Genomic DNA, 24,119 nt, shown 5'->3' on the forward strand with positions numbered 1-24,119 from the left:
GATAAGCAGCCCCAATCAAGTTCTGAAGAAATTCAAGCTACCCTGCAGGCTCAGGGTGCCTCAGTATCTACACGAAGTGTCCGTCGACATTGGAATGAAATGCTAAGGCAGAAAACCCAAAAGGATACCACTGCTGACAGAGACAAAAAAACAGCTAGACAGTCAGCACTGCAGTTTGCCAAACTGTACATGAGTAAACCAAAATTCTTTGGGAAAATGTTGTGTGGACATTTAGGACCAAGATAGACCTTTTGGGTAAAGCAGATCATTCTGTTGTTTACCGAAAATGAAATGAGGCATACAGATAAAAAATATAGTATCTACAGTCAAACAGGGTGGAAGTTCAAAGATATTTTGAAGTTGTCTTGGTGTATCTGGCACTGGGTGCATTGACTATGTGCAAGGAATTATGATATCTAAAAAGATTACCAAAAGGATTTTGTCAGAAAATATCACAAAGCTGGGTTTGCGTCCAGGGTCATGGGTCCTCCAGCAGGACAATGACCCCAAACACCAAACATTCTTTAAAAAGCACTTAGTAATGGATGAAAACGGGGGAAGTTATGAAGTGGTCAGCAATGATTTGGGATCTAAATCCTATTCAACAGCTCAAGCAGATGAGTGGTCCAAAATTCCAGTTGAGTGCTGTAAGATACCTGTTGATGGTTACAAGAAGCAATTGATTCAGTTATTTGTTCCAAATGGTGTGCAACCAAGTATTAAGCCAATATTTTTGCATAAAAATATATACATTTTGGCTTTTTTCCTCTTTTTGTGTTGTCCCTATACACACAAAGAAAATGAACACGAGTGCTTTGATATAAACATCTAATAAGAAGCTCTTAATTTGGAATGGCTTGTTTGACAGTTTGCTGAAAACGCATTTATAGAAAGGTAACTTAATATTAATCATTTTAAACCTTTTTAATTTTTTGTCTGAAGCAGACAATGATATACACACTGCATACAACAGTCAGGCCAAAGCTGTTACTGCTTTGTATTAGGGACACTAAGCTATTTTAAAGACACTGTGTGAGATAAAATATTCATTATCTATTAAATATGTAAGTAAAATAAATGGATAACACTGAAAAGCAATATCACAGAATGCCAAGACCATGGTATATCGATTACTCTATATCTCCTGTCATAACAGAAAAACACACCTACATCTACCTGTAGTTTTAGATTAGTCGTCTGCACATTCACTTAGCTCAAGCCGTACAGTTTACTCCCTCCTCAGATTAGCCGCAGGCTATCTTAGAGGTCTGCTTTCATTCATAATTAACGGGTTCTCCTGGGGGAGATGCCTACTTCTAATAAGACTTTCCAGTATGGACTACTCTTTACACTTAAAGCTATATGCATTTTGTAAGGGATTAGTCTACAGGGAGAAGATTAAAGGAAGTGGTAGGCTCCGTTTGGTAAGCGCTGCCGCTCTTCGGCCGCCATGCTATCACTGGTTGTTTCAGGGCTTCTGCGGGATCTGAGTGAACCTTCATGTAGATTAATGGGAGTTTATCTTCACAGCAGGAAGTGCAGTAGAACACAAGAAGAAAATAGGCCACAGACAGCTGGCAAAATTACAGTCTACCCACAATGAGATATCTTCATCAGTGAAATCTGTTCGAGGTTATTGTTTTGGTGCTCGCTGTAGGCTGTGTGTGGGTGTCTGTACCTGCCATTCATTTCACTGATGATTCAAAGAGCTGGAGAAAATAATGACACATTTCTCTTCTGTGTCCTCTCGAATACGACATACTGTTTGCTGAAAGCAGAGGTGAATGTACGGATTTTCACAGTATTTCAAATGACACCTTTTTATCTTGTTCTCCTGTGTATATTTTTGAGGAAATAATCTAACTTATACCTAACACCATTTTAATGTGATTTTATTCACAGTTCTGTTGTTTTTTACTGTGAGGTTTTTTTTTTTCATTTACAATGTTTGTTTGGCTTCACGTTCCACAAATGATGTTATTCCTTTTTACTGTAACTTTGAAGCTACAAAGACTGATTGTATTTATATATCTTTTAAAAATATTTAGATATATAAATAAATAAATAATTGATATATAAATAGAAATAGACTAATTTCCGATACATCAGCTTACAGACACCTTGTGCTGCGGACGTCACCATTTTGAGTGATGTGGGGAGAGAGCGCCATCTATCCACCCAGCGAGAGCAAGGCCAGTTGTGCTCTCTCAGGGCTCCAGTAGCCGATGGCAAGCTACATGAACAGGATTCGAAATGGTGATATGATTCTGATCATAGTGGCAGCGCTTAGCCCACTGGACCACTTGGAGACCCTATCCAATACTTTCCTTCATGCTTCATTTGTCTACACATTTCCCCTGTAAATATGCATAGATGCTTTATTTTAATTTTAAAAATTAATCCGTTTTTAGCCTTAATGTTAGGAACCACAATGTTGAGAACAGGAACAAAACATGGTAAAATCAACAAGTTCATAACAGAAGCTGCAGACCGTGTCTTTGACTGGTTAAAATAATATTTGGTCTTGGTGGTTTGTCCGCAGTGTAAAAGCTCTTTTCTAGATGTTTCGGACTTTTAAACCAATTACAGGAAGTTGAGGCAGTCTTTAAACAAACCAGAGGAAAAAGAAGGGTAGCAAGATTTTGACAGAGCTTGAATTCTTCACAACACCTGGCAAAGCAACTCGTCGAACTCATAACTAACATTGTACTAATTCTACAGTTAATATAAAATATAGAGAGACTCTGCTTACAGTGTAAAACCAAAACTAACTAAACCAAGTATAGAGTACACAATGTAACAAATACACAAACCTTCACACTTTTAGGTGTGAAAACACCTTAATTTAGTCAACGCATACTGCATAGCTTTATGAATTGTTATCAACCAAGGTTAGCAACCAATGCTAACCTTTGAAAATTCTAACAATGAAAGCTTATTTCTGAATGTTTACCTGGAATGGAGTCGATGTTTCAGCATTCCCAGCTTCAACATCTGAGGTAAATGAAAAGCAGCACAAGAGCAAGCTAGCTAGTTATGTGCTAAATAGCTTTTTAATAACCTTTAATAATAATAACAGGTTGATAACCTGTTAGGATGATGGGTTAGCACATAGACTGTGTATAGCTGGACAGAGCATCGTCTCTCAAAAGTGAAGCCACCACAGGTCGGGCGCCCCCTTCGGTTGCAGAAAGCTGTGTAACTCCACCCATTACCATAGGTTTCAATGGCAAAACAGACAACTTTCAATCACGTTTTTTTCTAATATACTGTAATTCTACCTCCATTATTTAAATGCCGCAGCTAGTGTAACCTCTGCTTATATCGTCACATTTTTATATCCCCACAGAATTTGTTTTTTAAAACGTTATTCAGCTCTATTCAAAAAAGGTGTGATTATTGTAAACGGGCTGGTTATGGGCGGGACCAATAACAGACCGTCAGCTTCGCTCCGCCCCGCTCTGCAGTCTGTGACCTCGAGGCAGCCCTCAGGGGCGGGGCTATTTAAATGAGTAGGCGGTCTCTCCACAGTATTTCTCCCTCCTCTGGTCTCTACTGCGCAGAATCGGGTGTCAGAATCGCCAACATGGTGGAAGATTTTGGCTTCATTTTCATTGAATGAATGGGAACGGCGACACGGCGTCCATCTTTTTTTACAGTCTCTGGGTTAGCATAACAAGCTAGCTACTTGTGTCAACAGCAGTAGATTTCTAATGACTGCATTCACTTTGAATATGATATAACCAAACAACATTTGATACTACATAATTTTGGACACAAATCTCGAGGTGAAATAAAGGTGATTCAATATTTCACACTGTATTTTTAAAATTGGTTTACTATAGTCTAACCACTTTAATGACACTGAAAAACTTCTACTTGCTGTAACTCTGCTGCTGACGCCACTGTTCATACCTAATAAAAACACAGGTATAAAAATACACCACTAGGTGGCGACTTTGTCCACAGAGTGAAGCCCCTGAGCCCCCACATCACTGAGTGCCCAGTAATGATTTACTGTGTTTGTGTGTTCTCTCCCAACAGCTATTTATTTAACAGCATTGTTGGCAGAATGTGAAACACAGTTATAAAAGAGACTGACTGACTGTAGACTGACTGTAGTGTTGATGTTAAATTCCTCAGAACAGAATCCCAGTCTGTTTCCAGTCTGTGTGAATAGAGAGACGCTCTGCTGTTTATTATTAGGAAAGAATAACCTCTCCATTACTGGGATAATTTTAGACTTTTTATACGATCAAAGCTGCTGATGTAGATTTATGCAGGACTCTCTCTCTCTCTCTCTCTCTCTCTCTCTCTCTCTCTCTCTCTCTCTCTCTCTCTCCCTCTCTCTCTCTCTCTCTCTGTGTGTGTGTGTGTGTGTGTGTGTGTGTGTGTGTGTGTGTGTGTGTGTGTGTGTGTGTGATGACACGGACACTGCTGTCTGCTTGCTGATCAGTCTCAGTGTGACGTAATCAGATGTCTGAAACTGCACTCTCTCTTTTATTCTTTATTATTGGTTTCATTTAGTTTTGTACTTTTTATGTTTCTTATTTTACTATATCTTAACTTTCTTTTTGTATTTTTTTGTTCTTTCTTCCATGTGTTCTTTTCCTTATTTATTTGTATTTCTTTTTTTTTTTAGTTAATTTATTTGTCTTTCTGTCTTTCTTTCTTTCTTTCTTTCTTTCTTTCTTTCTTTCTTTCTTTCTTTCTTTTTGTTTCTTACTGTTTTTATGTCTTTTTTCTTTCTTTTTTTGTTATTGTTTTTATTTGTCTTTGTCTATATTTTTTACTGTTTTCATTTGCCTTTTTGTCCTTCTTACCATTTACTGTTTAATTTTTCTTTCTTTCTTTCTTTCTTTCTTTCTTTCTTTCTTTCTTTCTTTCTTTCTTTCTTTCTACTGTTTTTTGGCTTTCTTTATTTCTAACCGGTTTTATTTGTCTCTTTTTATTTTTTTACAGTTTTTAGTTGTCTTTTTGTCTTTCTTTCTTTTTTACTTTTCTTTCTTTCTTTCGTACTGTTTTTGTCTTTCTTAATTTTGTATTGTTTTTATTTGTCTTTGTTTTTTTTCCTTCTTTAATATTTTTATTTGTATTTTTGTTTTTCTTTCTTATTTTTTACTTTCTTTTTCTTTCTTCTTTGTTTTTTGTCCTTCTTTTTTAGTTTTTATTGTTCTTTGTCTTTGTTTTTGTCTCATTGCCTTTCTTTCTGTCTTTCTTTTTTGTTTTTCGTTTTTTGTTTGTTTGTTTGTTTCTGTTTAACTGTATTGATTTATTTCTATTTAGTTCATTTTCTTTTTTAACCTTTCATTATTTTTGTAGTAGAGTCAGTTTTGATGTCATTTGTTTAACAACCACAAAAGAGAGATAGAAATCATGGTGAAATGATCACTCTGATCTTCAATCAGACATCTATTAATTATTGTTATAAACTACACAGACATTCTGAAACAGATATAATAAATATTATCACTTACTAAATATATATTATTACTTTATCATCAGTTACAAAGAAATGAAGATATGTGTGCTTTAGACCAGAAGTCATTTACTGTATGGTTCTGAGGATTACTATACAAAGCTGTGATTATTATAGTATCAGTAAGGGAAAGAATCAGTTTAGGGATATTAACATACAATTATTTTATCTACTATAAAATAATTTAATCAGGGTGAAAAATGTGCCTTTTTGCACAGTTCTTGGGCTTTTCCACTTTCAGTGTTTTTAGTACAGGTACTCTGAGTCACCCCATGCTGATGATATAGTCGCATAATTAAGCAGTTGGTTGTAATTGCTGAGTGAGAGGATATTCCAGCTCTCTGCCCCGGGCCTAATTAAAATCAGCTCTCCGCTGTTAAAGTGTCCGAGTGCTAATGAATGGAGGTATCTGCACTTTCCTGCAGCTCCCCTCTGCTCAGGTACAGAAACCCCTCGCCCTGCTGCCACCATGTATTGTTACAACAGGCCGGAGCCGTAATGACTGGTCAGACAGCATGAAGCAGCCAGAGAAATAACTCTGGGTCTTATTTAAAGAACAGTGTGTCACTTAAATCCACCTGCTTTAAAATAATCTCACTATCTATTTTTAAACTCCCTTAAACTGTGTTAAGTTGTATAGTTCAAGCATTGTTTGTCATCATAAAGTTGTTTATACTGAACATATTTGCTAAGAAGTTATATATGAACATAGATAACAAGGCATAAACAGTAAAAATATTAGCTTAAATTATATTATATATAATTCAGTCATCTGATCCAGGACCACAAAATTAGCTACATTCCCTTAATATGTAAAATTAATTTCATTTCATCACATGGCGGTGTTAATTGTGTGGCAGTGTGTGTGGCAAAGATTTTATTATGTTTACTTCTGATCTGGGACACTTTTTTTTACACAGTATTAAAATCCAATAAACAGCTCTGGAAAAGACTTCAGTTTCTGAATCAGCTATTTATAGGTATATGTTATAAATTCCAAATAAAAAAAATTGTCATTTAGAGCATTTATTTGCAGAAAATGAGAAACGGCTGAAATAACAAAATATTCAGAGCTTTCAGACCTCAAATAATCCAAAGAAACAAGTTCATATTCATAAAGTTTTAAGAGTTCAGAAATCACTATTTGGTGGATTAAACCTGGTTTTTAATCACAGTTTTCATGCATCTTGGCATCATGTTCTCCTCCACCAGTCTTACACACTGCTTTTGGATAACTTTTATGCAAAATTTCAGGCAGTTCAGCTTGGTTTGTTGACTTGTGATCATCCATCTTCCTCTTGATTATATTCAAGAGGTTTTCAGTTTAGTAAAATCAAAGAAACTCATCTTTTTTTTGTGGTCTGTTATATTTTTTCAGAGCTGTATAATCTGACTCGTAACAATGTGATTAAAACACTTCTAAACAGGCAGATCAGATTTGATATGACTTTTACAAAAAGGTGGTGGTGATTCAGCTCTGTGATTCTGGCAAGAAAGAAACAAAAACTTCATGTGAAACTCTATGTGTTTGCGTATATGCATCAGTTTCACTGTAGAATTTCAGATATGGGTCACATTAAAAGATTGTGACCAGCCTAAAACAAACATGGGATTTGGCACCATAACTCAGCAGGTATGAAAAGATCATCTAAAGAAATGTAATTTCAGTCATTTTGGTTGAGAATGGGGCACTACACAGCAGGATTAGCCAGCAAACTTTGAGGGAGGGATCTGTAACTGCTCTCCTTTGCAAGTCAGCAGATGAGTTTAGTTCCACATTTTTAATTTCCACTTTAATAAACTTAAAACTTACAGTAGCACAAATCTAAAGAAAGGTAAGATGTGGAAATTAGGTAATTAAGTTGTGGTCATGATTTAGTAACGTGTGGGAATGAGATTAAATAAGGGTCATGACATGGCTGGTCATTAGTAGGGCTCTACATAAAAACAATACAGAAATTGTTGCATATCATTGTTGAGATTTTTATGTATATCAACACCCTCCATAAACACCATGAGTTGTTTTACAATCTGAAAAATGGTTTATAGAACCTTTATAAGATGTTGAATGTGTTTTTGTGCTCGAACTGAAGATCTTTAATAACTTGAGAAATATGAATTTATACTGGGGCATCATTTACATCAGTTGTAATCAGCTATGCAGCTGTTTTTGTTTGTGCATAAGTATGGCATACTAACATCACAGACTAATTGATCTAATTGATATTTAGTCTATTTACATTTAAATAGAAGATTGAAGGATACAGATATTTATATTAGCAGCCTATATTTAGTTTGGAGTAGCATTATGGTCATATATCTTTCTTCTTTAGTTTAATTTGGTTAATCCCTAGTTTAAGCAAAGTTTGGTGTGTTTGGACAGTTGCCATCAATAGCCTATATGTTAAGAATACAGAAGAAGACTGTAAAAGGCAGAGAGCTTTATTTAGGTAAATATTATCTCAAGCTATTAATAAATTAATAAAGATGTTAGGATATGTATTTTTCTAAACATTAATCTTCTTTTCATGCTGAGAAAATATGACTGAGGCAAAATGAGGTTGAAACATGGCGTCAAGGGAATTACATGGATTTTTTCCTAGAATATTCCAGTGAGAGAAGGCAGGGCCCTGGGAATATAAAGCTGTTTTCAGACACTTCCCTGAACAAATTAAATCTCTGAGAACTTTAGGGATGAGCCCCTTGAACCATTTTAAGTGCTCTTTGATTATATTTAACAGTCAAATGCATCTCTGGATAGTCAGGCTGAAATTTGATTGCTTTGTGGGACAAAATCTGCAAATGTGCTTGTTGTCCAGCAATTATTTCTGATGTTTTAGTTATTCTGGAAGTTTTGATTGTTTGTTGAAAGCTAAATATAGCTATAATGTGGCTCAAATGTGGTTCAGACCAACTCCTTGTGTTTACGCTTGTATTAATATTTATAAAATACTTATACTCAAGCTATAAGAAGTGACCAGGGGTAAACAGGGTCTAATTGTGAGCCTCCAAACCACATTAAGAGGTGATCTGAGATACATTGATCCATATTTTATAACAGTGGAAATTACAGTTGCATAATTTCTAATGAGTAATGTATTTCATACATATCACGTGTCTGATGTGCCATTTAGCTGGAACATCAGCTAACATTATCAGTCTGTGGTGTTAGCAGTTAGCCTAATAGCTAACGTTATTAGTTTATAGTGTTAGTGGTTAGCCTGTTAGCTAACATTATTGGCCTGTGCTGTTAGTGGGTAGCTTGTTAACTAATGCTATTAATCTGTGCTGTTAGCGGTTAGCTTGTTAACTAATGTTATGAGAGTGTGCTGTTAGCGGTTAGCTTGTTAGATAACATTATCTAGCCTGTTTTGTTAGCAGTTAACTTGGTAGCCTGTTCACTAACAGTATCCATCTGCAGTGTTACTGGTTTGCTTGTTAGCCTGTTAGCTAATGTTACTGGTCTGTGCTGTAAGCGGGTAGTTTATTGGCCTGTAAGATAATGTTATTGGCCTGTGCTGTGCTGTTAGCGCCCAGCTTGTTAGCCTTTTAGTTAATGTTAAAAGTCTGTAGTGTTACTGGTGTGCTTGTTAGCCTTTTAGCTAATGGTATTGGTCTGTGCTGTTAGTGGTTAGCTTATTAGCTAATGCTATCAGTCTGTGCTGTTAGTGGTTAGCTTGTTAGCTAACATTATTAGACTGTGCTGTTAGCGGTTAATTTGTTAGCCTGTTACCTAACATTATTGGCCTGTGCTGTTAGCCGATAGCTTGTTATCCTGTTTGCTAATGTTATTGGCCTGTGCTGTAAGCAGTTAGTTTGTTATTCTGTTAGCTAACATTACCAGTCTGTCCTGTTAGCGGATAGCTTGTTAACCTGTTAGCTAACATTATTGGACTGTGCTGTTAGCGCTTCGCTTGTTAGCTTATGTTATTAGACTGTGCTGTTAGCGCTTAGCTTGTATTCTGTTAGCTAATGTTATTGGTTTGTGTTGTTAGCAGTTAGCTTGCTGTCCTGTTAGTTAATGTTATTGGTTTGCGTTGTTAGCAGTTAGCTTGCTGTCCTGTTAGTTACTGTTATTGGTTTGTGTTGTTAGCAGTTAGCTTGCTGTCCTGTTAGTTAATGTTATTGGTTTGTGTTGTTAGCAGTTAGCTTGCTGTCCTGTTAATTAATGTTATTGGTCTTTGTTGTTAGCAGTTAGCTTGTTAGCCTGTGACAAAAATATCCAAGAGAATTTTAGTTGTACTGATACAATTTCAGGCCTTAATTAGCTTGTTAGGGCTTTGGATAGTTCAAGCATCACACAGTCTGCTGGATAATGATCCTAAACACACCTCTGAATTAAAGGTTTTCCCATGACCATCACAGTGCCCCAACCTAAACATGACATTAATCTGTGGATAGACCTTAAAAACGCTGTGCATACAGAGCAACCTTAAAACCTTAATAACCATTTTTGGACAGGAAGAATTGGGCAAATATATCCAAATAAGAAGTAAAGAGGCTTAACTGAGTGCAAAAAGTTTTTAAAAGCTGGCTGGCTGCTGAAGACAGTTCCACAAATTTGGACCATACTCAAACATTTGCATGCCACTGTATATTATAATAAAACATAGTGTAATATTATGAAACACATTGTGAAAAACATACCTGTGTAATTTCCTTACCTGTAAAGAAACAGCTTGTATTTTGGGTCCTCTGCCATCGCAGGCGCTCACCTTTTCCCTCCAAAGATTTAGTGCCTCTGATCCACACCAGTGCATTTCATATTCCACTCTTTAATTATTAGCCAAATAACTGATTTTAGCTTGTGGAGTAATTCTTCCAAGAACTACAATGACTAAAAAATCATTGATCAACTCTTCTTTGCATCCAGTTGTTGAATGTCAACAAAGATACATAAATCAAGGCTTCTGAAGAATGTAAATAAAATCTGAAGAAAGAAGAAATCCCATTACATAGCGTACAAATAAACTAGATTCAACCTGGTATCAATATATAAAAATATAATTTAGAAATATAAAGATTCCCTTTATTTTTTTTATTTTTTTTTTGGGGGGGGGGGGGGGGGGGGGGGTGTCCTTCTCTTAATTTAACAAATCATTCCCTTGTTTTAATAAACTGTCCCATCAATGTAATTTATAATGTAAATTATAAATTATTTCCCTGATTTAATAAACCATGCTCTCAGTTTAACAAACTTTTCTCTCTATGTAATAAAACATTTTCTCGATGTAATAAATCAAGCTGTATATTTAACAAATTGTTCCCTATATGTGATATATGATTCCCCTATATTTATATTTACCTCCATGTAATTATTAATTTTTACAATGCAATAATTTTTTCCCTCTATGTAACAATTATTTTTACAATGTAATAAATTGTTTCTCTAATTTATTAAATTATTACCTCTATGTTACCTCAGTGTAATAAATTGTTTCCTCTATGTTCTAAATAATTAATTTATTTTAAGTCATTTTTTTTATTTAAGAAATTGTTACTTCAATGTAACAAAGCTTTCCCTCAATTTAATCAATTTTCATTTATTTTTTATTTTATTTTCCACCATGACACTTTAGATGATTTGTAGATTGGAACGATGTTCATCACCCTTTTTTTTATAAATAAAGACAGAACACTATAATCTTTAACAAATTCAAAGGAATATTTAGATATGGTTTATTTCATGAGTCTCTTGTGACACAGAGCATTTATAAATCAACAACAACAAAATCAGGATGACATATCTCTAGAAACACTAAATATGAATATCGTACCATATTATGGCTTCTTAGTTAAAGAGTTTAAAAATCAGTATCTAAAGGAAAAACAGAATGAAGGAACTAAAGGTAAAAGTATGCTCGGTGTTCCTGACGTAGCACTTCTCCCTAACAGAGAAACGGAGGAGCCAGAGTATGTGTGTGTGTGAGGATGAGAGGAGGACCTGATGGAGAAGAACCTCAGTGTCTGGGCTGAGTGAATTGGGGGGCTGTTGTGTGTGTGTGGTGTGTGTGGGGCTGCTCTCCTCCTCTGGATGGCTTGTGTATGAAGGGAGCGGGGTTGCTGGGTGTGTGGAGGAGCAGGAGGAGCAGGTTTAAAGGGCACTTCAGCATTTATAAAGTACGCTGCTGGAGCTACAGCGCACAACACCTCTCCACTCGCTCCCAGAGGAAGGACAGAGAGAAGCTTAACTTCCTCACAGCCTCACAAACTGTCTTCTCCTAAAAGTGCTCAAATCGATGCCCTCATTCATTCTCTCTTTATCTCTTTCTCTCTCTGTGGGTGTTGAACCATACTGCTGTTAAACATTTGGGGACAACTATCTTTCTGTTTGATGTATTGGTTTATAAAGGTGCCATTAAATGCAATAGCCTTTTTTTTGTATTTTAATTGTAGATAGATCATCGTTTTACACACATACATTATTTATAATCATATTAAAGACAAGTTCTGCAATATCTGACACAGAAGCCACATAACATAGCTTAGTTTAGCATAGCTTTGTTTTTTTGCACAGTAACTAAAAATTGTAATTGTATATGTTTAGTAACTATCCAGACTAATTGAATAATCCTGTTAGTACAGTGTGTGATTAGCTAGTTGAAGAAATATATGGCTTTTGAGTAGTGGAACCTTAGAAATACCATTTGTATCACTTGATAAATTGCATTTGAACAGACTTTTATCTATTTTTTCCCACTCAACAGGACTAACACTAGGAGAAGTGCAGGCTAGCACATGCCTCCTCCAATGCATGTGGTCAGCTACAGCTTCTTTACCAACTGCTGCTGATGCAGCATCACCCGGTAGCCATTTAGTTCACTCAGAGGAAAGTGCAGCACTCCAGCTCTGATACATCAGCTAACAGACACCTGTGCTGACCCGCCATCTACCCACCCAGAGAAAGCAAAGCTAATTGTGCTCTCTCTCTCTCTCAGACTCTGGCTGCTGATGCCTATTTACATAGCAAGGCTAGTTCATGTCTCAGAAGACAACAACAATAACTGGAGCACCGTAATCTCAATGAATCAATTGGCTGTTGTCTGTTATAGTGCTAACATAGTGAACTAGGGCAAATATAGTGTATGTTAATGTGAATAAATCTACACTCTTTAAAAACACTTTAAGGTTTTTGCAACTAGTCCAGCTTAAAATGCTGGTTAATGTATTGGTTATGTCAAATTTGAATTTGAAAGATGACACACTGCTATATATCAAGCTTACATAATTTTTATCTATGCCTGTATAACTAAGTTTTGAGAGGAGGAACATGCCGCCTGAAGCTCCTCCCCTTTCTTTACTAACATCCTACAACTCCTCTGGACTTCTCTTATTTATCATGACAAGTTTCCCTCCACCACCCCATTTAGTCCCTGTAACTGTTATATCTCCTCCCTGACTCTGATTATGGGACAGGGGGGCTTACTTTCTATGACAAGTTGAAGCTGTTCGAACACCAGCCCAAATTTCTCAGAGTCTTCCTCTTCTCATCTTTCTCAAGCTGATGGCATGTTTTGAACTAGCAAAAATATTTTTTTACATTTTAGGGCACCTTTAACATGAAATAACTGCTTTTGTTGCAAACAATATGAAAAGTATATTTTAAAAACACACATTGAAGTTTTTGCGGCCCAAATGTGATTGCAAATCTCCAAAAGGTTTATGAGTTGATTAGTGCAAAAATCACAGCAAGGCTATTAAAATGTGTACAACCTTAAATTATTACAAAACAGCAAAACAAAACTAAAAGCTAGATGTCCCAAAACGATAGCAGATAGTCATTGATAAATGTACTTGCAGGATAATTATTGTGAACATATTTTAAAGCTTAATTCCACAGATTTTTTAGATCAGTGTTTCAGCATAATGAACTGGTTTGGATGTGATCAAAGTCATTGAGTAGAATGGTTTGTTGTTAAATTCTATATTCTAGATAAACATACTCTAGTCAGTCATGTGATACAAATGTTGTTCAAGTGTTACCTAAGGGAAGAGCTTGGGAATACCTGCACCTGTATAAGTTGTGAGGTTGGGTTATCTAGTTAGTGAGTTTGAACACTGACCAGCATACTCAGTGTTTGGCAAGGCGACTTGAATTTTTGGTGTTTTATCGAGGCTTGACAGCCTGGCATTTGATTTTTTTCGATGTTGTGCAGGCATTTAACATTCCTTGGATGTTCTACGTTGTCTCATGTGTACCGGCAATATGCCATAGAAGGCATTACCACCCACAGTGGACAGTCACAACAACACAGTGGGTGGTAATGATCATGACCGGCGGTGTCTGGCTAGAACTGTCTGTGCAAAAAGACATTCACATTCAATGCATTAAACCTCACAGGCAGTGGCACATTCACATGGCAAAAATCATGGGACACTTGTTGGGATAATAGTTCCTGTCCCATTACTTTTGGCATGTTAGCGTATCCGCATACTGTAGCCTATTAAACCGCTCAGAATGACCTTGTTTCCATCAGAAATACTTAATTTTACTGAAATTTGAAAAATCAGTGGAATTGAAGCTTTCTTTAAAACATGAATGTTAGCATTTTTTGTGATATTGCCCAACTTTCCTAATAGGTCAAAGATGCATATAAAGAGTATTGAAATGCTAAAGATACAAGACTTCTTCTGTATGTTACAGATTTCAAACTACCTCCTAATACTTCATTGTATCTCTCAGTGGCCTTCCTAATGTTCTGTGGCCTGCTAAGTTGATCTATTTTCTTTGAGGTTAATAGCAAAATCAGCCACTATCAGTGGCGGCTGTTGTAACATGATTCTGAAGAAGACGGTGTAACACTAGTTTCATCCATTACAGATTTATTCATTGTTCTGTTAAAAAAGCGGAAAATAAGGGTTTAAATCTGCAGACTGTTGCAGATGAAGTTTAAATGACTTGGTAAACGAAACACTGCTTCCACTCGATCCTACTCCTACTGATTGCTTTAGAGATCAGGGGTCGGTCTCTTTGGTTTCTTGCGTCCAGTGTGGGTTCAAGAGGGAAGTGAACGTTTGAGAAGACCTAAAGGTGTCTGTAAGAGAGTGAGGTATGATTCCCAAAATGTAGAGAAAAGTGTAGCATTGGCTTAGGCATATACTGCAAATATGTTTGGCAATGTGTTCTGTTTTTTTTTTTCATTGTGTAGAGCGTCTATTGAGGAGTAAAAGAGCCTAGAAGAGGGCCGACTCAAGCTCAGCCCCGCTGTTAGTGAAGGGGAAAACGTTTTCCTCGTATGGCTGCGTCTGCCAGATGACAAAAATGACAATTAAAATAGAAAATATTCCTCAGTCTTCAGGGAGAACATGTGCAAACAGCACACCATGAGTCATCTGGGAGATCCACACTCGCACAGCACCTGAGGCCGAGGGCACATACACTCGCATGCATGCAGACACACACACACACACACACACACACACAGCAAACTCTCTCCAGCCTTCTGTTCGAAAGTTAAAGGTGCGAAGTATCAAGAGTCTGCCAAGACAGGGGTAAACTATGGTCGCAAAGTAAACAAAGTCTAAAAGGGGTGCTTAAAGGAAGAGTTTGGTGACAGAATTAAACATCCTTGACTTTCTACTTTGTCTTTTACTCCAAATGTAGTCAATCAACCAAGACATATATTTTATTTGTGACTGGAGTTTGCTTCTTTAGTTTGCATTGAACCTGCAAAGCTAATATAGCCAAGAAGTAATGGAAGCACCCATTTGAGCTTGGATGTCAGAATTGCCTCATTTCAAACAGGACATTTTACCTTGTGCGCTCCTCCAGGTCAGATTTCCTACTAGTTGGAAAATTGGGAGAGTCTCACCAACATTAGGACCCCAGGGGCATCTGCCCCAGCTAATCGGGATCCAGTAAATAAAAAATAAAGTTTAGAATTTAAGATCCCAGCTAACAGAGAACATTAAAGGAACGTTGATCAATATTTTAAAAAAGGTTCCTGAAAGGTTAGCTTGTAACATTACAGAAATAATGTTCCAAGAATGAACAACACAATGTTAATAGAACATTTTTCACATAACATTCACAACTAGACGAATAGTTAAACATTTTGGAAATGTAAAAGTAACATTCCCAAAACAAGCAAACAAAAAAAAAAATTAAGTGCCATTGCAGTGGGGTTACCAGAATGTTTAAAAAAACATTGTTCTACAGCGATCCTGAAAACTGGACAAATTGAACGTTATAAGAATGTTAACTGTAACATTCACAAAATGTTCTACTAAACAAAAATTGTTAGCTGGGATGGCTGCGCTGCACATTACCAGTAATAACAGCAGTAGTGTTAAAAACTACACAGTACTGTGCAGCTTCTGTGGATAGTTTTCTATAGTGTTTGGATGTGCAAAATCCTGCATAATACACTGTTATCAACTAGGGGTGGCCTAACACAATGCTAACAATGATAGCTGATATCTGAATGTTTAACTGAAATGCAGACAACTTGGTTGTGAGGTAAACAGAATGCAGCATTAGCCTCTATCAAGTCTAACTGTCTGTCTAAGCATTATGCAAACTATATATCTACCTACCTATCTAACTACATTTCCACTGGTAACATAATCTTAAGTTGACCTGCTTATGTGGTTTCTAACACTGTATCCCTGCTAAAAAACATGCTGCTATTAAAATTAAAAACAAAAGAATAGGCAAAATCCAGACTAAAGATAGCTGCTACGACTGTTATGCTATGGAAGGTTTTTTTTTTTTTTTTTAAAGAAAAGTTTTTTAAAGACAGTAGTGAAAAACCAGTCATACAGTGTCAAAAACCACATCAGCAGGTCTATTTCAGATGACGGAACAGCTTGATGCAGCTTGAGGTCTTAAAAAATACAACTACAAGCAACAGTTGCAGCCTGTATGCTAAAGGTGTGCAGTTCTGCTAAAGCTAATTCTTATTTTACACAATCTCTTTTAGCTAAGCTATGAATGTAATTGCGAAATAAATGAGAAAAGGTTAAAGTGTGAATGCTGTAGACAAAATCCTGGCAAATGAACAAGGAATTGCCATTTTTGATTAAATACAAACACTAAAAGTTTGGATAACACTTTCCAAAAAGGGTATAACAGTACTGACAACAGTATGTCTCAACTACAATATTTTTTTAACTATATGGCACACAAAAATGTATTTAATTTTATGTATGAATTTTACCAGTCAGGTTGTAAGGAGCAGTAAAGCCACTGCACTGCAGCGTCATACAGAAGTTTCAGTTAAGTTTCCCCAGCGCTCAGGCTGGAGTAGCATTAGCATTAGCTGTTAACTGCAGCACTAGCTCTTTTGCCCTTCAGAGGTGAGTATATCTGTAGACTGTAGTCTGCATGTTTACTGTGATGAAACAACCTACGTCGGATGAACCGCTAGCGGATAGCACCCTGGGTAACCGGAACACTCAGGGTTCCTCAGTCTAACCACGGCTGGCTAGCGCTGCTAACTCTGGCTGGCTAGCGCTGCTAACTCTGGCTGGCTAGCGCTGCTAACTCTGGCTGGCTAGCGCTGTTAACCGAGGCTAGCGCTCATCCTTGGACAAAATATTAGAATTCTAAGCTTACTGTAAAAAAACAGAAGCGCTTTACTTACACAAATAAACAGTTTTCATGAGAGAAATCTGTGTAGATGAACATCCAGTGAATTAGAATTAGTAGGGGAACATGGCGACACCCGTGTACACATCAAGGATGTATTCTTACTAGTGCCGCTTAATGCCTCTTATGTATAAAAAATACTGCAAAAAATATGACGTTTTTTGACGTGTTCTTTATACTCCACATAATACGGTAATTATTAATCGACACTAGTTAAGATATCATACATCATTACAACATTTTAGCTAAGGTCTCAATTCAGTATTATTTACAACATTCTTAAGCATTAAAATTTTGTAATGTTTAATAATGTCTTAACTTGTGTAAATTAATAATAAGTTTGAATAATATTTATTACTGTCATAGCTACCGTTATTTGTGACCATTATTGAAAAGTGTTACCAAAGTCTGGAGAAAAAATTCCATGTTAATTTGAAACTTGTAACAAAAAAAATTGGTGCGCACAGTGCACAGCCCAGTAATGATTAGTGGCATCAGGCTAAAATTGCTTCATGGGATATTTCAATGATACTAGTTCTTGTCCCATGACATGTGGCATGCCAGTGTACTTGGCCATGTACTTCCATAACGTATTAGCCGCATTAGCCGAGCAAAACTAAAGAAGCTTTAGACACCAAACCTGTCCTGGACACTGACAGCACCTGAGGTAAGGTGGAAACTTGCAGATTTGATTGTTCACCAAACTGTTGCTTTAAGCTCGTGCGGTTGCGTGTTTAAGAGCAGACATGCACAGTTGGGGCCAAACACTTCCCCGTCGCTAACCACCCCCGCACCCAAGTAACAACCTCATGCTGAGGAAGGCCCCAGAGCACGGGCTAAAGCTTTTGCATCCAGTATAAGATCAGCCGTGCCTCGCCTACAACTACCTACCATCCTTTATGTACATAATACATCATACAGAGAAATCAACTAGAGTTCGTTTTGTACATGCGCGTATATAAGTACATATATATAAATATATATTAACATATATATATTTATATATATTATCTGAAAACCCAAAAGGTAAAGAAATTCTCTTTCAAAAGGCAGAATATACAGACCTGGTCCAAATCAATGTAGTATCAAACAACCTCCTGTCAAATATTCACTCATCTCGAAAACAAAAGCGATTATTGAAATATATATACAAAAAATACAAATGCAAATGCCCTAGAATATATCTATATATTCATATACATATATAGTTTTTTTCATCTTTCAATTAAAAATCTGAAAATAATATTATTGTTTTATCTTTAAGAAAAAAATTATTCGAAACCATGCAGTTTCCCAAGCCTCTGAGTCCGTCTGATGTCAAGTCTCTTTGGGGCAGGGTAGGCAGGGAGGGAGAGAGAGAGAGAGAGAGCAAAGGAAAGGGCGAGAGAGTAAGAGAGAGAGAGGGAGGAGGGCCAAGTGCTCCGCCCAACTTTGCAGGGGCTCTTTCCTGAGCTGGTCTCAGACCTGTGTCCGGCTACGCAGAGCAGAGGCAGACAGAGAGACGTGTATGTGTGTGTTTGTGTGTGTGTGTTTAAGTGAGAGCAGGGGTCTTCAGCTCATCTCTTGGAGGGTCTTAGTCTAGCACAGTTTGGATATTACTTACAGGTAATTTACCTGTGATGCGCCATACAGTAAAATGCAGCACCAGTCAAACCTTTGGACACACCTCTTTCAGTCAGTGTGTTTCCTTCTTTTAATGATATTTTACATTGTAAATCTAATACACATGCTAAATTATTTTGTAAACAAAAGGGGTCAAATACTTTTGCACACTCTTACACTTGCACACATATTTTCTCAGTGGCTTCATGAGGTAGAGTCACCTGGAATAGTTTTCTCAGCGTCTTAAAAAGTTCCTGTAGGTGCTGAACAATAGCTTCTGCGTTTTCTTCCTCAGTTGGGTTTAAGTCAGGGGATTTTGGTGGCTAAACATTTTTTTGTTTACTACGTAATTCCATATGTGCCCCTTAATTGTTTTCATGTCTTTAATATTAATATACAGTGTAGAAAATAAATTAAATAAAGAAATTGGATGAGAAGGTGTGTTCAAAGTTTTGACTGGTACTAAGTATCAATATACAGTATCAGACTTTTTTTGATATTGATATTGCAGATTTTGTATGCAATATGCAAGTAACTCTGCATTTAATTCATTCATATTTATGCATTTGAAGTAGAAACTCACATGGAAAGATAAGTCTGGATCCTTTTTACATTTTACACTGTCGTTGATACAGCTGGCACACCTTTTTTGCCTATTTTTGCCTCTGCCATCTATTTTGCTTGTAGGTTCATTATATAACTTTATTTCTATTTTTTTTCCCATTTTCTCTCCAGTTTACACGGCCAATTACCAACCCCATTCACCCCAGGACTCTCCCTATCACTAGTGATGCCCTAACACACCAGGAGGGTGAAGACTAGCACATATCTCCTCTGATACATGTGAAGTCAGACACCATCTCTTTTTTATACTGCTGCTGATGCAGTATAGTAGCATCACAGCATCACAGCAGAAAACGCAGCAACTCTGTTCCGATACATCAGCTCACAGATGCATTACCAACACTGATCAACATCACCCTTTGGAGTGATGTGGGGAGAGAGAGAGAGGGCCATCTACCCACCCAGAGAGAACAAAGCTCCAGTTGCCGATGGCAAGCTACATGAACAGGATTCGAACCGGCGATTTCCTGATCATAGTGGCATCGCTTAGCCCACTGGACCACTCTGAGCCCTGTATGTTCATTATTATGACTTCCTTCACCATCGGCATGATTTTGTCAGTGTTTTTTTGGCTCCCTCTACTGGATGGATTTTAGTCCAATTTTTAATGAACTGGATGTGCATTTTAGCTGCACACTAAACAAATGATGGTTTTGAATAGTAAAAATGGAAAAGTTTGTGACGATTTTTGGTGCAACAGGATAATTAAGAAATTTTGTGTAGCATTTATGCCTTAAATGATTTTGTCATTTTGAGGGTCCACTGACTTTGGGAGAATGGTGTCTCTTTCATTGCCATCCTGGATTCAGAATGTCACTACTGCACTATGTAACTTTGGAGGAGCTGAATGAGAACTCTTATGCAAACTATTTTCATATTACATCAATCCAGTGAGCCATTACTGTCTGTGGATTGGACCTATGCCCCCTGCAGTCACAGAGTTTCAGCATTGTTATTCTCTGTTTTTAAATGTTTAGTTAGGGCTAAAATGGGCTGAACTTTAAAGAGTTTTTTTAATGCTTTTGGGGAAACTGGGCCATGGACAGGAATGTTCTGAGAAGACTGGTGTAATCCTTACCTGGCAAGTACCTGATCAGCACAGTGGTGTACCCTTTATTACTGGTTCAACTAAAGTTACTATATGGGATTAGATACTATATAGAGTCGTATTGTTTAACATGAATCTACAGACACTGTTTGTAATTTTTACCAAACTCTGCTGGACTCTGAACTGAGTACCCCTGAAAGAGAGACAGAGAGAGAGATAAAGAGTGTTTGTGTGAAAGTAAGAAGTGGCCCTCTGCATGGCCCGTGTGCTCCTCCGCTCTACACTTTGGACTCGTTCTCCATGTTGGCAATGTCTCCGTTGCGCTCGGCTTGCTCCTGGCCCTCTCCACTCTTCTCCTTCTCCTGCTCCTCATCACGCGAGTCCAACAGGCCCTGCTGGCTCAGTCTGCTGGCCACGCTCCAGGTGAGCGGCAGGCGGGCACGGGCGCTCATCTCGGCCAGCTCGCGTGCGCTGCAGCTCGGCGTGTTGGTCTCGTAGATCTCGTGGAAGCTGTTGTAGTCCACCTCGTAGAAGCCATCCTCCAGCGTCAGCACGGGCGTGAAACGGTAGCCCCACTTGATCTCACTGGCCACGTATGAACTGCGCGCCTGGCACGTCATTCCTGAGGAGACGCAAACACACACAGGAAGAAACACGCATTAGGAACTCTATATTTTAATGTTGACACATTCGAATTATTAACCACATCATGACAATCAGCGTAGTAATGCTATACACAGTATTTTTAGAATGCAAATGCTAAAGCAGTGTTAAATAACAGGAAATTAAAAGGGTAAATTTTAGGGTTGCATCAAATATGTGGCAACCAAAATATTTAGCTAAAAAGGGCAAAATATACACTTTTGCTGTTTAGCCATATAAGTAAAGACAGAATAATTTATATTGAACAATTACCTGTTTATATCATATCATATCATATCATATCATATCATATATCTAAAGGCAGCAGAAGACCCACACTGGGTATACAAAAATCACTTTATCTTTAAAAATATTTAAGCAAAAAATAGATTTGGGCTATTTTACTCATTCAGTGGTGAAAAAAGTGGTAAAGGAAAATCATTTGGTATTTATCCTTCGAACAAATATTTCATTTTGTTGATTTTGTTTTGATAGAAGACGCAGTTTAATAGTGATACAGTTTTTATTGTAAACTTTTGTTAATTCATAACAAGGCAATTAGTTTTGTCACAACACTTTCAATATGATACCTGCCTCAAAATCTCAATAACGATACTAAAATGACAATACAGAAAAAAACTTAAAATATCAGAAATGAATGGGATAATACAAGATTAAAACAATTAAATTATTCGTTTTTTTATTGATAATAAAAGAAACAACAAAATGCTGTGAGACATTTAATCCGCTGATATTTTGTAAATTATCTCTGTGGTGTTTGGAAGCTTTGAGTAACTTAAAGCAGCACTAGGTAGGATTTCCTTGATTTTTGATCTTTTTAAAGAAGTAAAATTACAGCTTGAAACTGGTGTAATAGGAGGAATAGCGGTGCTCTCGTGTCTGTGCCGGAGCTCCTCTGAGCTCAAGCCAGACAGTTTTCCGAGGCGGTCGCGACCAACGCTCGCGAGAACTGCGACCTGCTTTCCGACCTTTAGTTCTAACAGTTCTACAAGGACTACTGGTTCATTATTTACAAACTAACATACAGACACTCTGGCAGAAGCTGGAAAAAGACCGAATATGTCTGTGAAAGCCAGAAAATGAGAAAGAGAAACAAATCCGCATGAAACATTTATTACACTCTGCAACTGTAGGGGGAGTCATAGAGCGAAACAGTTCACAAATGGAATTTTAATTCCATGATATCGTTGATATCGTGTTCTGACCTTGTGTATACAAAGTTGGGAGGAAACTCACGGATCATGGATCCCTCACCAAAGAGTGAAGACGCAGCAATTTTATGTAAGATTTAGTTTTTTATTTTTGCCTTTTCTAGACTTATATATGGTTTATGCTGAATTCTTTGGTTATTAAGCTGAGAAGAAAACAAGGTGCATTTTTGTGTCAAAAGGCGCACCTGGTTCGGATTGTGTTAAACTAAATGAATGGGGTAGTAAATCGTTTTCCAGTATCTGTATACCGTGCAACACTAAAGATGCCACACCATACAAACAATGCAAAATATGCTAATTTAGCAGAAAACAAAACCCTGAAGTTTCACTTTGCCATTGTAAAACAAATGAATCCACATTCTAAAACTCTATCCAAAACTCTATCATGGTTTTATACAAAAAGGGCATAGAACTGAACCGAAAGACCTTTAAAACAGTATTATTAAAATAATTGCATTTACTATTTGTGTGGAGGCTACTGCACTGCATAGGGATTTAATTTCTGTCATAGTTGCTTGTCTGCATGGATAATCTCATTGTGCTGTCCACTATGGGTAGTAATACCTGTGGACTGGCTCTGTGACACAAAAAAATATATACACCTCTTCATCCTATGAAGCCACACACAGACCGGTGTTTGATCTTACTCACAAGACATCACCTCAGCATTTATACATGTGTGGCCATTCCTAAACCATCCCATCAGCTAACACTCAATAATCCATTTACAGTAGGCTATCCCATGACTTTTAGCATTTCAGTAGCATTGTAGGAGTCAGGGTCAATATTATAAAAAATATTCTGCTATTCTGACTTGCTCAAATAACTATAAAGCAGGTATATATATGTATTGATTTATTCCAGCTCTGAAGCAGAATTACTGTAGTCACGCTTTCAGATGGATCGGAGCGCAGTAGCACCGGCTATAAATATATACAGGGAGAGTATAAAAAGCAGATGCGTGAGAACATTGATTTGTTAGTATCTACATTTTATGAGGGGTTATTAACTGAAATTACAGCATTCTAATAGAACTGGTAATCTTATCACAGTCGGCCAGGGTGGACAAAGCGATATCACTGGGAGACGCATGTGTATGTGTGTGCAATCGGATTCCTCCCAATAGACGGCGAGATGAATAGAACTGCAATAGAAGGAAGAGCTGGGATGGAGTGTGTGTGTGTTTGCGGACAAACCGAACGGTCATTTAACTCAATGGTAGGCGAGAACAATTATTCAGTAAGAAGGTGTGTTTGTCAGTGCAGGGTTCAGCGTAGCGCTGATCTGCAGTCAGTGGTGATTTACTCTGGAGGTGAGGGAGTCCGCGCACTGGCTTTATTACAGGCTCTCCCAGCAATTTATCCTGAGACTGACTCTTGCTATTTCTTTGCACTAGACGCTCCACTACAGGCAAATACGCAACACACACACTTATGTAACACTTATGTTTGGCAAAGAACACCCCCTCCCAGCCGTCTGCTGCTGCGAATCTCTCTCTCTATCCTTCTCTCTCTCTCTCTCTCTCTCTCTCTCTCTCTCTCTCTCACACACACATACCCACACACACATCTATACAGCAATGTCCACCAACCTCCGCTGCATTCGCTGCCTTTAGCACAATTACAGTATCATTACCCTAAACTACCTTCAACACAATTACACTAATCTCAGTGCTCAGATCCAAATAGTGGGGCTACTAATTACAAGTACCTGTAGTGTAAAGTGTTTAACTCATGGCCATTTAACTTGCACAACCATGTAATTTAAAACCTACTGTTCTTCTACTTGAAAACGCTACCTTCATTAAGGGTGCTTGTGATGTTAAAGTTTAACCATTTGAGGCCTGGTGGTCACTCACATCACCCCACTCACAAGTTCCTCTTGTGTGTGTTTGAAGACACT

At 37.4% G+C, this 24,119-nt stretch overlaps 1 protein-coding gene across 2 annotated transcripts in view; it reads right to left on the minus strand.

Moving 5' to 3' along the window:
* Positions 1–11,125: 11,125 nt before the first annotated feature.
* Positions 11,126–24,119, minus strand: part of kcnj6 (potassium inwardly rectifying channel subfamily J member 6) — a 102,738-nt gene continuing 89,744 nt past the window's right edge. For both annotated transcript variants that reach the window (XM_022681416.2, XM_007247282.4), the window contains one exon: positions 11,126–20,965. In XM_022681416.2, the coding sequence (XP_022537137.2) occupies positions 20,622–20,965 (344 nt within the window). In that variant the 3' untranslated portion in view covers positions 11,126–20,621. The remainder of the gene's footprint in view (positions 20,966–24,119) is intronic.

This window comes from Astyanax mexicanus, chromosome 20 (assembly GCF_023375975.1).
Source record: "Astyanax mexicanus isolate ESR-SI-001 chromosome 20, AstMex3_surface, whole genome shotgun sequence".
NCBI lineage: Eukaryota > Metazoa > Chordata > Actinopteri > Characiformes > Acestrorhamphidae > Astyanax > Astyanax mexicanus.